Genomic DNA, 14,070 nt, shown 5'->3' with positions numbered 1-14,070 from the left:
TGGAAACCTCCGCATCGTGGGCATCCTTTGAAGCATTTTAGACAATAATTAGAAATTGCTCAAAGTCAATTTTGCAAAGATTCGAGACGTTCGAAGGGTGAAGCTAACGCTTCCCTGGCTGCTAAGAAAAAGGTAGAACCATAAATACTATCCGAACTAGTGGAGGGTAAATTAGCTGTCAAGAATGTAAATGCTGCAATTTTCCATCAAAAGAAGAGAGTAAATGATGTTAATGTGCAAACAGTGTAACCAGGGATGGTGTGTGTAGGGTTTCAGTGGCTGTTTGCATAGTCGTTATGTAGCATAATCTAAATCGGCATGTGTACACGTAACATCTTGGTACTTCGGTTGCTATGCGCACGCAAGCTGTCCCATTGGCTGTGTCAAATCTGCATTATCTAATATACAATTGAATCTAGGGTATTAGTTTTTTTTTAAATAATCTAGGGTGTTACTTAATGCTGCGTTGAACCTGCTTTGAGCACTTTAGAAGAGTGCATAAAAATCTTCACGGACAACCAGATTCACGTAACCTGCATTTTATACAAGTCTACATATGGAATTTGACGAATCTCTAACATGTTACAATTAACTAATCAGCCCCATAAACACATCCAAAATTGAATTTGACGAATCCTAACATGTTACAAAATTGTTGGCGAACAAATGAAGATACGTATCAGTAACACAATGGTCACATAACAAGTTCATAATTTTGAAGAATTTAATTTAAACATGAAGCGAGAAAAATAGAAAACTGTCCAATTGAATAATGTTTGCCCAGAACTGACTACCAAGCTCCTACACACACCATTCCTACTAATAACCACATTCTACAGCATAAAAATCCATGCATAAAGCTGGTCCTTAACAGGCTATCATCTATGGTCTATAACTTATAACACACCTAATTTAACCTCATTTACCACAACAAACAAGAAAACAGTGATCTTGGCCAGTGTTTACACCTTCCTACGTTGTATATATAGGCAAAGAAGTGAACCAATTATTTGTGGTTACATGCTACCAGGACCTCCCTTATTGGCGCCTTGCAGCTGCTCCATCGGGGAGTTAGCTATGCTGTTGACTGACCCATGGGTCTGGGAGCTCAGCTGCGGGCTTGGGGGAGGGCCTGGAGTGGCTACAGGGTTGGCCACGTTATTGCTCATTTGCTGCAGAGTTCCTGAGCTCAACTGGGGGCTCATTGCAGCCTGCTGTCCCATTTGCTGTGGGCTTATCTGCTGCTGCTGCTGCTGCATCATCAGCGACTGCTGCGAGCCAGCAGGTGAGCCCACCTGTGCCTGCTTTAACGGAGATCCCATTTGCTGTTGTTGCTGCTGCTGCTGCTGCAGTTGTTGTTGGAGCTGCTGCTGCTGCAGTTGTTGCTGTATTTGTTGCTGTTGCTGTAGCTGCTGCATTTGTTGTTGCTGCTGCTGCGGGTTCTGATGGAGCTGCTGCTGTTGCTGGGGGTTCTGTTGGAGCTGCTGCTGCTGCAACTGCTGCTGGAGCTGCATTTGCTGTTGAGGGTTCAGCTGAAAGTTACCTCCTGGCATTTTTGGAGGGCCCATAGACGACAACATGGCCCTCTGCAGGGGACCAAGGTTGCTTCTGTTTAGCGGCTGGCCCATCATAGATAAGCCAGCTGAACTAGGAAGGATTGGAGAGCTGCTTCCAGGCATTCCAACCATTCCAGAATACATGCCTGCTGCCCTTTGTTGTGCCAACCCCATACGCATCTTGGCAAAAGTAGCAGGGTTCATACCTGGCCGAAGTCCAGCAAGGTTGGATGCCATTCCCATGTTCATTGGATTTGAATTGTTACCTAAGCCTGACATTGTTCCCATGGGGGAGGATATGGGACGCACGTTGCCCATTCCCATAACATTACCAAGGCTGCCAAGACCAACATTGTTAACCATATTGCCCATGTTCATGGCTGAGCCAAGCCCCATCATCACTTTCCTAGACATAGGTTGTTGCTGTTGTGCCTGTAGCATTTGAAGCTGCAAGGATGTAGGAGGAGCCTTATTGTTACCTATCTGACTTGAGCCCATTGGGAGATTTGAGCCAGGCCCCAACATCTGAGATAATGGGCTCGTGGGGAGAAGCTGAGGTCTTTGCATCTGGTTCAGTGGAAGAGAGGATGGTTGCTGCATCTGGGCTTGAGCAGTTTGCTGCAGTGGTTGCTGCTGTGACTGTTGCTGCTGCGGCTGCTGAACCAAATTGTGGTCAAGCTGCTGGCTCCTTGGAGGCATGGCTGCCCCTTGCATATAACCTTGCTGCATTGCTAGAACCTGGTTGCTACTTGCAGATGATAGCATCCTATTGACAGGAAGCTGTTGCATCTGTGTTCCAGGTGCCACATTTGCATGGGCTGCAGCATTAAGTTGTTGGCTTACACCTCCCTCTTGCTTTACATCACTCACTAAATTGTCTGGTAAAATTCCAGATAGTGTACTGAGGTTAGCAAGGGGGGTGCCACGCAAGACTTTATCATCAGCTTTAGAATGCCCATCTTGCAACATCTAGAGCAAAAAGTACAGAAAGGTAAAGAAAAATGAGAAAATTGACTTAAGCATCTTACTATTTAGGGCTTTAGGGTTATGGAACTTACAAGGGGAATAAGCTGCTCTGCAAGCAAGTCGGCATAGTACTGGCAGAGCAAAAAATTGAAAAGTTAGGACAGAAATAGAGCATTAAATAGTATGCCCTAGTGTTTCAGGGCCTTTAAGCTACAAAGGGCAACAGTGAAAGCTTGAGAGATAACAACAAACCTTTGTCGGTAATATGAATACACAATCATATGAATTCGGACCATCAAAATCTTCTAGATCTCCATATTGCATTTTTACAGTTTCATCCGACGTTTCCTTGAAAATAACCTGGAATGGCCTTGAATGACCTGTAGGACAGTGCGAATCAGATTAACTGAAGGTGCTGTGGCTTTTCTTTCCTGGGGACCTTTTCAGCAAAATGTCTGTAAAGCATACCTTGGTACATGCGGTTTGTGCTCACAAAGTTTATCACTCTAGTCTTGCACGTGTTTATAGTTCCACTAATCATAGAATTACAAAGAGGTCTTGTTGTATCTTTATAATTCTCAGAATGGAAACAACTATTGAGACATCTAGCTACATCTTGATGACTTTGATTGGTAATGGTTTTCTTTTGAGATATTTTATCAACCTTGTTCTTCTTATTGAAAAGCTGGAACCTGAAAAGGATACACAACAATAAGTACATGTAGAAAGAAAAATATTATCACAATGCAATGGCCAAAGAGAAATATTTCAAATCGTCCACAAGGGTCAGCTATGTGCCACTTTATAATGGGATCTATATTGAAAAAAAAGAACATATATGCATAGTTCGGTTTTAGCTCTAGCCTAACCCCAACTTACTTGGTACTAAAAGGCTTTGTTGCTGTTGTATATGCATTGCTGACTTCACTTCACGGAATTCTATATTTAAACAAACTTAAGGGCAAATATATACAGGAAAAATTGACTAAATTATAGTCCACACAACAACTGATAAACAGCCTGTTCGCTTGGTCGTAAACGATCGTGGATTATAAGCCTGAACAGTATTTTTCTCTCACACCAAACTAGCCAGCAGTAATAATCCACGATCGTTTCAGCCAAAACGAACAGGCTGAAAAGGTACCAATGCACTTTGTACATGAGATTCAGTACTACAAAAACATTTTAGACTCGCAAGGCTTTCTTCAGGATTTTAGTTAGCTGAGAAACTCCAGTCCTAAAAAAGATGTTTTAATTCTTTACCCTTTCATTTTGTTAGGTACTCCCTCAATTCCAAATTGTAAGTTGTTTTGACTTTTATAGGCACATAGCTTTTGCTATGTACCTAGATACGCGCTATATCTAGATACATAGTTTAAAGAAGCCAAAACAACTTACAATTTGGAATGGAGGGACTAGTTATTTAGGTTAAAATGTTGATAACTTTGGTAAAGAATTGAAACAGTTCATTCGCACATTTTAGCCTGACACTTTTTTGTGTGACCATAGGAAGTAATAGAGCTGAATCTCAACTTTAAAATAGCCTACATGTCAAATTCACGACGTGCAACCCAAAACTTCCTAAAAAAGTGCCTCCCATGACAGACTTCCAAAGAAACTAAGAATAGAAGGGGAAAAAATTTCGTGAAGGGAGAGAGCAGATGTGGAAATTATGCCATACCGATGGGAAATATTATCAATTTTTGCAAATTTATCAAGGATTGCTTGGTCTCCCATAGGTGTGGTTCCAATCGATGGGCTGCTCGCATTCAGCGGAGCATGCATGTTTGAAACACTGGCTGGAGACCCAACAGCACTCACAGGCGGTTGAGTTTTGGGGACAGAATTTGTTTTCCTCTTGGAGGAAGCAACAGCTGGCTGTTGTATTCGGTGCATGGAATCACTAGGACTGGAAGCTACAGAAGGAAATCCAACTGCAGCATTGGAATTTGCAGCAAATTTATCTTTCTGTACCCCTATTACAGCTGATGTCACAGCAGAACCAAACTGGCCACCCATTGAACTGCTTGATATCTCTCCAGATTTCGAGGACACTGGAGACTGAACCATAGGCCCAGAAGGGGCACGAGAGCTAGGTGCTAATTTTCTTCTTGGAATTATTTCTTCTTTTTTCAAGTCCTTCTCAGCTGCGAACCGAGTATTTTGCCACTGTCCCATGTTTGGAACATTGTTTCTTGCCGCTGATTGCTGTGGTAAATGTTGAGCCTGGGATTGCTGCTGATCCAGCATGGAACTTTCAGGTGCCATAGACTGCAAGGCGTCTTTCGACTTATCAGAACCATCCATCTGCTCTTGCTTAGCACCATATCTCAAATTATGCTGATGATTGAAATATAAGGAAGATCCTGGATCTTGCATGTTGCTCATCATCGAAGAAGGATATCTCTGACCACTCAGTGAAGATGCATACTGCATCCCCTTGACATCTAATTGTGGATGTAGTTGATGGTTCTTCCATTGCATCTCCTGCCCACCAAGGGGTTGAGGCCTTATCTGCTGCTGCTGTACATGATCAATGCCACCAGTTGGCTTTATTCTCTTAGGATCTTGAAGCGGGGCATCTTGCATTTCCCTCTTCACAGATAGAAGGCCATTGGCAGCCACAGTGTCATTGTAACCAATCATGCTCTGAGGAGATGAAATGCTTGAATTGATTCCAGAAAAATTCGCAGGCAGTCCTGCCATACGATCATTACCAGCAGCAGAATAACTTAAGGCTTGCTGTAGACCAGATTGGGACAAATGCATTCTGGCAGCATCTTGTGAAGAATTATTTGGTCTAGGTGTCTGAGAACCACCCAAGACCGAGATATTTTGGATGGTAATGTTATCACCAACCTGCTGAGCTGCATTACTGCTAGTGATGCCCATCTCATCAACTTTGGCATTTTCAGGTAACCTATCAATGCAAACCTTTTTACCATGAGACATGTTACTGGATGTGACAACAACTTCAGGATTTTGCCTCAGCCTCCTCTTTTTTCCTATACCGAGGCTCAACTGCAAGTAACATAAGAGGCTTAGCTTGAGACATATACCTATCATGATAATATTTTCTGTTCAGCATGTGTCCATACCTTATGCGGAACAGGATCCTGACAAAGTCGATCAAGTTTAGGTGTAGGGTCTAAGCAAAGTTCTGGTTGTAGAGCTCTCACAATGCGAGCCTCAGCTTCCTAGAGAAACATGCATATCACAATAGCCCATATGGTTCGGGAAAGCAAATTGAATTGCATTAACTGAAATTTCAGGTTACTCTATTACAGAAGTTCATTTAGATATCCAACCATACATATATTTTACATTTCTATTACTGTATCATGCTATTCCAGTGTTACTAATCAGTTATTGAAGAACTAACTTGCAATTGCTAAGTATTAGCTACACAAATGATTAAATTCAGTTAATACATTCTCAAATAAACAATTTCCTATAGATACTAGAGTATAAAAACTGCAAGTACAGATGCCAAAATGAGCCATGTTGAAATTCCAACTAATAGAGTAGATGTTACCACAGCATACTTACCACAAAATCCCTGTAAGTCCAGGAATCATCAGATAGAAGGGTAATGTCCTTCACAACATTCTCAAAGGTCATTCGCAGTCGTACTTTATTCACAATAGGTAATCCTAGCTCAGCAGATGATGCAGGCGCTTCGTTGGACACATGCTTTCGGTAGTCACGTATCTAGAAAGAGATCTCATTACTTATATCGATGTAGGACAATGAAGTATGAAGTACTGCTAAAGACTCAGTGGTCTCTTATCAATAAGGTACAGTAACACATGACCATGAGTGCATGACACAGCATGATGGTTCACGATAATGCATAACCATTGTTTCTGAAAAAAGTGTTAGGAAAAAGGTTGGTACAGTACTGGTAGGTTGACATATTGTAGAACATGTTGGCAGTAAAGCTACCAAACTTCTAGTTTTTTCTTTTAAAGAAGGATTTCTCCCATATAGCGTAAAACCTCAGTACAGAAATTGTGACAGTATGCTTTTTGAACCATGTATCAGAGAAACCAAGCACAACTTATTACTTATAAGAGAATAGATTTCAGAAAGGTTTCAGCATGTTGCAGTTCAATAGCATTGCATGGATAGCATTTCTTAAGTATGATAAAACAACTTACCTCACAAACAACTGATCCATTATAGTACTTGCTTGGTATCTCATCAAGAATATCGCCAGGTAGCCTCCCAGCTTCAATGGCCTTGAGATCATGAGGAAACTCATTTAACTATGATTAGAGTCATGTAGATCAATATTTAACATATTATTTTTAGCCAGCTAAATGGATAAACCTGGTCAATCAGTTAGGAAGCTCAAAAAAACAAAGCAAAAATATTTGTCTACTGTCTAGTACTCAAAACGTCTGCACATTTCAGAGAAAATTGCCACTCATAATATGGTAGTATATGAAAATGATCATGCACAGGAAACTTGGGCTCTTGGGCTACAGGATGCTAAGGTCAAACTATAGGGTCACACCAATGTTGTAATCGTATATGGTCTTATAGAAGAATAGAACTTCATCACTATGTAAGAGGTGCTGATCTGAAAACTTCTTGTTTTTGTTTTTTCAGATGGGACTCGACATTCTTGGTTGAGATCGCAAAAGAAATATGCGTAAACTATACCTTTCTCAATAGGATATTGGCAATGATTTTTTTTATTCAAATCCAACCCAATTTCATAATTTTGCACCAACCTGATACTATTTCAAGTATACATAAATAATATTGATGCAAATATGTAGACTTTTTCCCCTCCAAAGTTTTAGGTTATCCCAGCTATTTATATTTGAATTTGGTAAAGAAATATACATATTTCACTGTCAGTGTTATAAGCCTTATTTTGAAGTGTTCAACAAATTTAATGTGAACTCCAGTTTCTTTCGATGAGATAGATAAATGGGAATGACTATAATTGGATAGAATCTCAGTGGTATCTTACAATTGCCCAAGTTTTTGCATCTTACTGGAAAGTATAAGGCCCTGTTTGGAACACAAGAATTTTTCCCTATTCCTCCTATGAAATTCCTGTGTTCCAAACACAAGAATTTTCCCTATTCCTCCTACAAAATTCCTGCGTTCCAAACAGGCCTTAAACATCGCCCCAACTCTATCCATATTACAACATACAATAATTCATATTTCAAGCAATTCCAATTTGTGTTCATAAATAGTAAATGCGGTATGAACCAAATTGGTTGGTTTTCACACCTAATTTGGCTCCAATTTTTGGGTATGACATTGCATGCACTATGGAAATGTCATCCAAGGACACAACTAAAACAAAACTTGCAAGCAAGTGATACCATACTTACAGAGAATAACTTTTCCGATGCTCTATCATAGGGATGCAGTGTTTTGCCGTCCTGAATTGAGATCTGACTCGGATCCATCTGAACATATATGTATTTTATGTCAGCAGTATATTCATAGTTGAATGCCTTTCTCTTGAGTTCCAGAAAAACCAATGCCAACAAGAATAGTAATTGAAATTCACTACATAAATTTCCAGATGAAAAACTCACAGATGCTGACTTTGAAATGAGATAACCTCTCTCATAGAGGCTAAATGTGAAAGAAACCTCATGATCTGCAATACAATGTTGAGTGCATAACATAAAGCAGTGTAAATACAAAAACTGATACAAATAAAAAATCTTCAACTGTTCAAAATACCTGGCAAAATTTCCTTGGAGCACGCTGGTAAAATTTTGATGCCATTGACATCTTTTCCTCTCTCAACGAAGTTGTCCTGCACAAAGAGATTAAATGAGCATTCCATCATAGCAAACCAAGTTATTATGAAGAAAAGAGAATTGCATGTCAAAGTCAAATTAATAAAAGCAAATACAAAGAGAAAACCAGAAAAACAAAATATATAATTTTTTAAACATGTTGTAAGTATCTTCTCTCCAATCATTTTAAGCTAACAGAAGATCTGGCAAGAAGGTTTGGACCATCTACTGTCCACTTGAAGTTTAACATTCCAGGTACAATACATGCCAATACTTGGTAATTTTACATTGCTACACCACAAAGAACTCCAATTGGTATGGCTTGTCTCCCAACAAAAATTAGAAGCTACTTGAACACTAGAGCAACAATCCATGGATGGTGCGACAGAAAGAGCTGGACAAGATAACATCCCTGGTCTCAACAGATACTAGTACAACTCAAAAAGAATCTCCAGTATTGGTGTTCTTATGTTAATTGGAAAGTAGGAGCATTGCCCTTGCTTCGTGGCAAATACGTCTGGGAAAATCCTTGGAAACCGCACCCAAAATGCCCTAGACCCAACGGACAATCAAAATTAAGGTAATTGACAACAAGCAATTAGCTAGAGTATTTCACAAGATAAAAAGCTCTTCGGTAGATACTGAGTTCAAGCAGCCCAAATGGCCATCTTCTTAATTCAGCTGCCATAGCCGAACTGCCACACACAGCCATCCAAAAAACCGAGCCTAACACCAACTGCCTCAAACTCCTGCAGAGTTCAATCGGCAACGAAGAACACACACGCCAAAATTCAGTCTTTGAATGTTCAATCCCTCAGAAGGATTTGACCACTCCGAACGAAAACGCGATTGAGTGCCCAACACAAGCTTTCGAGCCGAAATCGCCCAAAATATATTAAACCTTGTAGCGAATTAACGAAATTCGCCTGAAAAACACCAAATTCGAAACAAAGATAAGATTTTTCATCAGTTTCCCGCACAAATTGCTTTCCGCTCCCAGATCCCCACCCCCACTGTTGCTACCCAGACCATCTCGAAGCGAGACATAAACCCAAGCGAGCAAGCGATAGAAAGCACGAGCGCCTCACCTCGCGTCTCGACTCAGACAGGGACCCCTCCTCCCCCGCGCCCGGCTTTTCCGCCTCCGCCGCCTGTGCCAGCGCCGCGGACGCCGAGCGCGCGGCCGGGTGCACGCGGACCCCGACCTTCGACAGCTTGAACGAGATCCCCATCCCAACAGGGGGCGCCGCCCCGCGGCGACAACCTAGGCTTTCTCCCCTCAACTTCCTTCACCGCCGACTAGCTCGTGCGTACGGTGACGCGGCTGTGTTGTATGCCTCTTGCAGCCTTGCAGGGAGAGTGCGTGTTACTGACATGTGGGGTCAATAAACGTGGGCCGGAGGGTCGCATCCGCTGGTGTACAGACGGGACTGATGAACTGGGTTTATATCGCCAGACTCCGTTGCATGCGTGGACTTCGTTCAGGCGCTTCCGCGAGAAGCCGCCGACTTCCTGTAGCCGTTCTGCTCGAGCTTTTCCCTAGAGATGTAGCTTCTCGAAAATATTTCGTGTTTTTACAAAAAGAAGAAGAAGAAGGCATGTTTGGCACAGCTTCATCAAGAGCATGATTGGTCGAGAAGAAACCACAGCCTAGCTCCTGGGATGCATGACACGCTGATTGGTTAGCTGGATGCAGGCTTGAGCCTGGTCCAGCTGGTGCAAATGCGGCTCCCAAGCCAGGCTCTACGGAAATGGAATGAGATCCGTTTCCCGCGAGCCTGGCTCGCGTGGTGCCACGTGCGTGTATAGTATATAGTATACAAGCGTATGCATGGGCAACCGATCACCAGCTGCGTTCAACCTTGCCCGCACGGTGACACAAACCAAACAAAGGCCGGCGTTTGCGTCCGTCGAACCTAGCCACGCTTGGTCTGGCTCTGCTGCGCAGCCTGGTCTATCCGTGTGCGCCATCCAATCACGCCCCGATAACTTTATGAGTTTTTTTTTTTGTTAAACATCCTTTTTTTTAAAATAGCTTATGAGGTGAAGTTTCTTTTTTATACTCTCACAGAGGAACGGAGAGAGGTGAAGCTGAAAAAGTAGTTTTTTACATCTGTCCTCCTCATTTCTCTCTCAACGAAGTCATTGATGAAGCTGTTTTGTTGAATAGATTTTTCTAAATCAGCTCAACTTCACCGAAAAAGCTACTTACGAAGCTATTTCTTAAAAAAAACAACTCACTGATTAAGTTGAGTTGTGCCAAAATGGGCCCGAGTCTTCTCGAAACAATTTTGGTGTTTTCAGGAATGTGAGAAAAAGGTCAAAATGTCTATAGTACTCTTATTCATTTTACCCGTTCGTAGATACTTTCCTCGCTATAGAGTTTGTGCTGATTAATTTTTTTAAATTCAAATAAATTTTTAAAACTTGTTAACAATATTTGTATTTGTGAATAAGTTGATTCGAAAATATATTCAGCGGTTCATACACTTTTGTGGCTTGATGTGCGTGGTACTAAAATAACCTAGGTTTCTATTTTTTTGTCTTCATCATGGGCCGTTGATTCCAAGTATTTTTTTTTCGGAGCCCCAAGTTACACCACACAAGAAGCCTCTAGAAAAGCCATGTCAGATTGGCCCATATAATTTATGGTTCAGCTTTTTAGGGCCTCTTTGGAATATGGATAGGAAAAATGTAGGAATTGAGTTGGCAAAACATCAGGAAGCCTTTGGTAGCTGCTCGGGGTGAAACAAAGGAACTTGATGCTTCCTTTTGTAAATCTGAAGCTATGTGTGGTGCATTCAAAGCAAAATGCTGTGGTCAAGACACCCATAAAGATCAGCACAGACAGATGGTGAGAGTGTGCGAATGCTCTCTCTTGGCGCCGGGAAACTTTCCAAGAGGTGTGAGCTCTTGTTTAGGAATGCAATCCTATGAAATATTTCCTTTCCTTTCCTGTGAACCAAAAGGAAGTGTAGGAAAAAAATCCTTTGGAAGTTGAATCCTATATAAAATTCTTTTGCCAATCTTCCCATCCAAAGGGATCCTTAGTAGTTGAGACGTGAGATAAAAAATTGCATGATACAACGAGTGATCTTATATTAGACACTTCTCAAAAAAGAAAATAAAACTCATCGATAACAAGGAGTTGTTTTTACAAATTTTAAAGTAATGTGTGGTGACTGTTTAAGGTTGTTTCTTTCCCTTGTTGTCTAATTATTAGTGCAATCTTCAAATACTAGACAAACAATCAAAGAAATATGAGAATAGTAACATTTTCTTCAGTGTCATCCATTTAACAAACCGATACAAAATAAGTACAACAAAAACAAAAATTCTACGCCATACTAATTCTTTATTACGTATCTATTTTCTCGTGCAGTCGCTTTGTGGCTTTGTTAATGGCAGCTGAAGCGATCGTGCTCCTATAGTGAGGTATACAATGGATAGGCACATGTCCCCTCCTCAAAAAAAAAAAAAAAAAACTTGTTTGATTTTCAAAAAAAAGGACAAAAGTAGTTAAGCAAAAGGTAAAAAAAAAGAGAATAGAAAAGTACAAAGAAATAACATGTAGAAATTTTTGTTCCAGTAGTTAGGTTTGTGTTGTGCTGGTTGTCTGATGTTGGCGACTCGCCGCCATCAGTTACTGGTTTGTACCGTTTTAAACTTTTATCCCTCTTAATGAAAAACGGGTGAAGTCCCGGTCGCGAAAAAAAAAAGACTAGAAGTTGCTAACACTTAAGGGTTATTTGAATCAGTTAAAGTTTAGTTGAACAAGACATGACGGTTCGAGGAAGTAGCTTTTAATCTAAAACTTCAGATAATCTAAACATGCTCACTTTTAGAATCGACCTTTTAATGATCTCTCTTTCTCTCTCATTTTGGCGATTCCACAATTCATCTTCCACTATATAGGATCACAGAGGGCGACTATAGAGATGGTCTTAAGTTTCTATCAAGACTTAATTAACAAAAGTGTAGAATCAAAACAATCGTTAAAACACAATTAAACCCCAAAAAACAAGCACGAACATCATGTATCTATCTAAGTCAAGGTTTGCAATTCTAGGGAGATACGCAAGCAATTATAGTTTTAGAAAAGTGAAAGGTTTGAGTATATTGAACAAAGTAAATGAGCTTAGGTGGACAAACCACAATGTAGACTCTGAATTTTTAAAGTTTAATTGGATTGGTTTCATTACACTACTATAGAGTACTCCTCGTGTCCGGTTCTAAAAGCCTTATCACCACCGATTTTGCTACAAACAGCGGCAGACCCAGAAAATATTTTAGGGGGCTGAACAACACTGCTGTTCGATCTTAAGTCTCAGCCCCATACACTATAGAATTTTGCCTAAAAATTCATAGGAGCCGCAGAGGGGGTTCCACTGCTACGATATGGGTAGGGGGGCTTGAGCCCCCCGCGCCACCGCTGTGTCCGCCCCTGGCTACAAAGGTGGTGGCGTCTGGTTCCAAAAGCATTATCACCGCCGATTTTGCTACAAAGGCGGTGAAAGTGGACAGTGATAACCAAGGTCGTCAACGTCGGTTCCAATCGACGATGATAATGGATTGTACGTCATCAGTGCTCACCACCGCTGGTTTCAAACTGGTGGTGATAATAATGGATTATTACCGCGGGTTCGTATTATCAATCGACTTGATAACGATGTTTCAAGTTAAAAACAAACTCAATGAGCCGCAGATGAGCCCACTAGCCCATCGCCGCTCATGCTGGGGACCACCCGCGATGGAGGCCACGGCGCCACGGGCGCCGCTGCCGCACCATGTCGGAGGCCGTTGCGCTGGGGCCACCTGCGATGGAGGCTGCGCGCTACGTGGTCGTGTACAATGGGTGCCACCGCGCCGAGGCCATGCGCACTGGGGGCGGCCGCCTTGTCAGGGCCGCGTGTGCCGGGGCCGACTCGCCGTCGCCGAGGCCGCGAGCGCCGAGGGCCATGTGCGTCGAGGCTGCCTAATCGGAGTCGCGTGTGCTGGGGGTGCCTCGCTGGGGCCGCAAGCTCCTAGGGCCGCGTCGGCAGTCGCCAGTGTTTGCCGGGGCCGCCCTTGCCAGAGGGAGAGAGGGAGAGACGCTGGGGCTGAGCTCGAGACCGAGAACCGCCCGTCACCCGCCCACCGTGCTGCCAGCGTTCCGAAAGCCCACCCAAATGCAGAAGCTGGAATGGGACTGCATGTGTGCACGCGAGCTGGACAGATCACTTGGCTTTCATCTCTGGTGTTGTGGATGTGTTGCTCTGCTAGTGACAATGCCATTGCATTTGCATATCATCATATCGATGTGTATAAATCGCTGGTAATACGTGGTGTGGTTTAGTAAGGAAAAACAGAAACTTCGAGCGTCAAGCAGTGGTCGTGCCGGAGTGGTTATTGGGCATGACTAGAAATTATGTGGGCTTTGCCCGCGCAGGTTAGAATCCTGCTGACGACCACGGTACATTTTATCAATATAAACTTTTGTTTTCTTTAAGCATCAAAACAACGACCACGGTACATTTTATCAATATAAGCTTTTGTTTTCTTTTCGCATCAAAACAGTTACAGGGCCACACTTTTTTAGCTTTTTTGGCGGAAATGCTATGACGCGTACGTCCGACGTGCCGGACGCACGTAAGACTACCATTCGCGACTCCACCGACCACGCCTCGTCATATCCGCCCGCCCGACGCCGCTTCACTTCAGCCGCTCCCCCCGCACTCGCACTTCACCCCCCCCCCCCCCCCCCCCCCCCCCCCCCCCCCCCCGCAGTCGCT

At 42.6% G+C, this 14,070-nt stretch overlaps 1 protein-coding gene and 1 non-coding gene across 2 annotated transcripts; one reads left to right on the top strand and one right to left on the bottom strand.

Moving 5' to 3' along the window:
• Positions 1-679: 679 nt before the first annotated feature.
• LOC136537615 (protein PHYTOCHROME-DEPENDENT LATE-FLOWERING-like) lies at positions 680-9,651 on the bottom strand. Its single transcript, XM_066529562.1, has 12 exons — positions 9,388-9,651; positions 8,241-8,316; positions 8,090-8,154; positions 7,880-7,957; positions 6,683-6,763; positions 6,072-6,233; positions 5,621-5,719; positions 4,204-5,543; positions 2,991-3,214; positions 2,775-2,902; positions 2,615-2,653; positions 680-2,525 (listed from the first exon to the last, which is right to left on the bottom strand). Exons 1-12 carry the CDS (start codon positions 9,529-9,531, stop codon positions 1,017-1,019), a joined length of 3,945 nt encoding a protein of 1,314 aa, XP_066385659.1. The 5' UTR covers positions 9,532-9,651; the 3' UTR covers positions 680-1,016.
• Positions 9,652-13,666: 4,015 nt separating this feature from the next.
• TRNAS-AGA (transfer RNA serine (anticodon AGA)) lies at positions 13,667-13,751 on the top strand. The gene has a single exon. It is a non-coding gene; the product is annotated as a tRNA-Ser (tRNA).
• The last annotated feature ends 319 nt before the right edge of the window (positions 13,752-14,070 follow it).

The sequence above is a fragment of the Miscanthus floridulus genome, chromosome 1, assembly GCF_019320115.1.
Source record: "Miscanthus floridulus cultivar M001 chromosome 1, ASM1932011v1, whole genome shotgun sequence".
Taxonomy (NCBI): Eukaryota; Viridiplantae; Streptophyta; class Magnoliopsida; order Poales; family Poaceae; genus Miscanthus; species Miscanthus floridulus.
The sequence above is the reverse complement of the archived record's forward strand: the minus strand, read 5'-3'. Positions and strand labels throughout refer to the sequence as shown.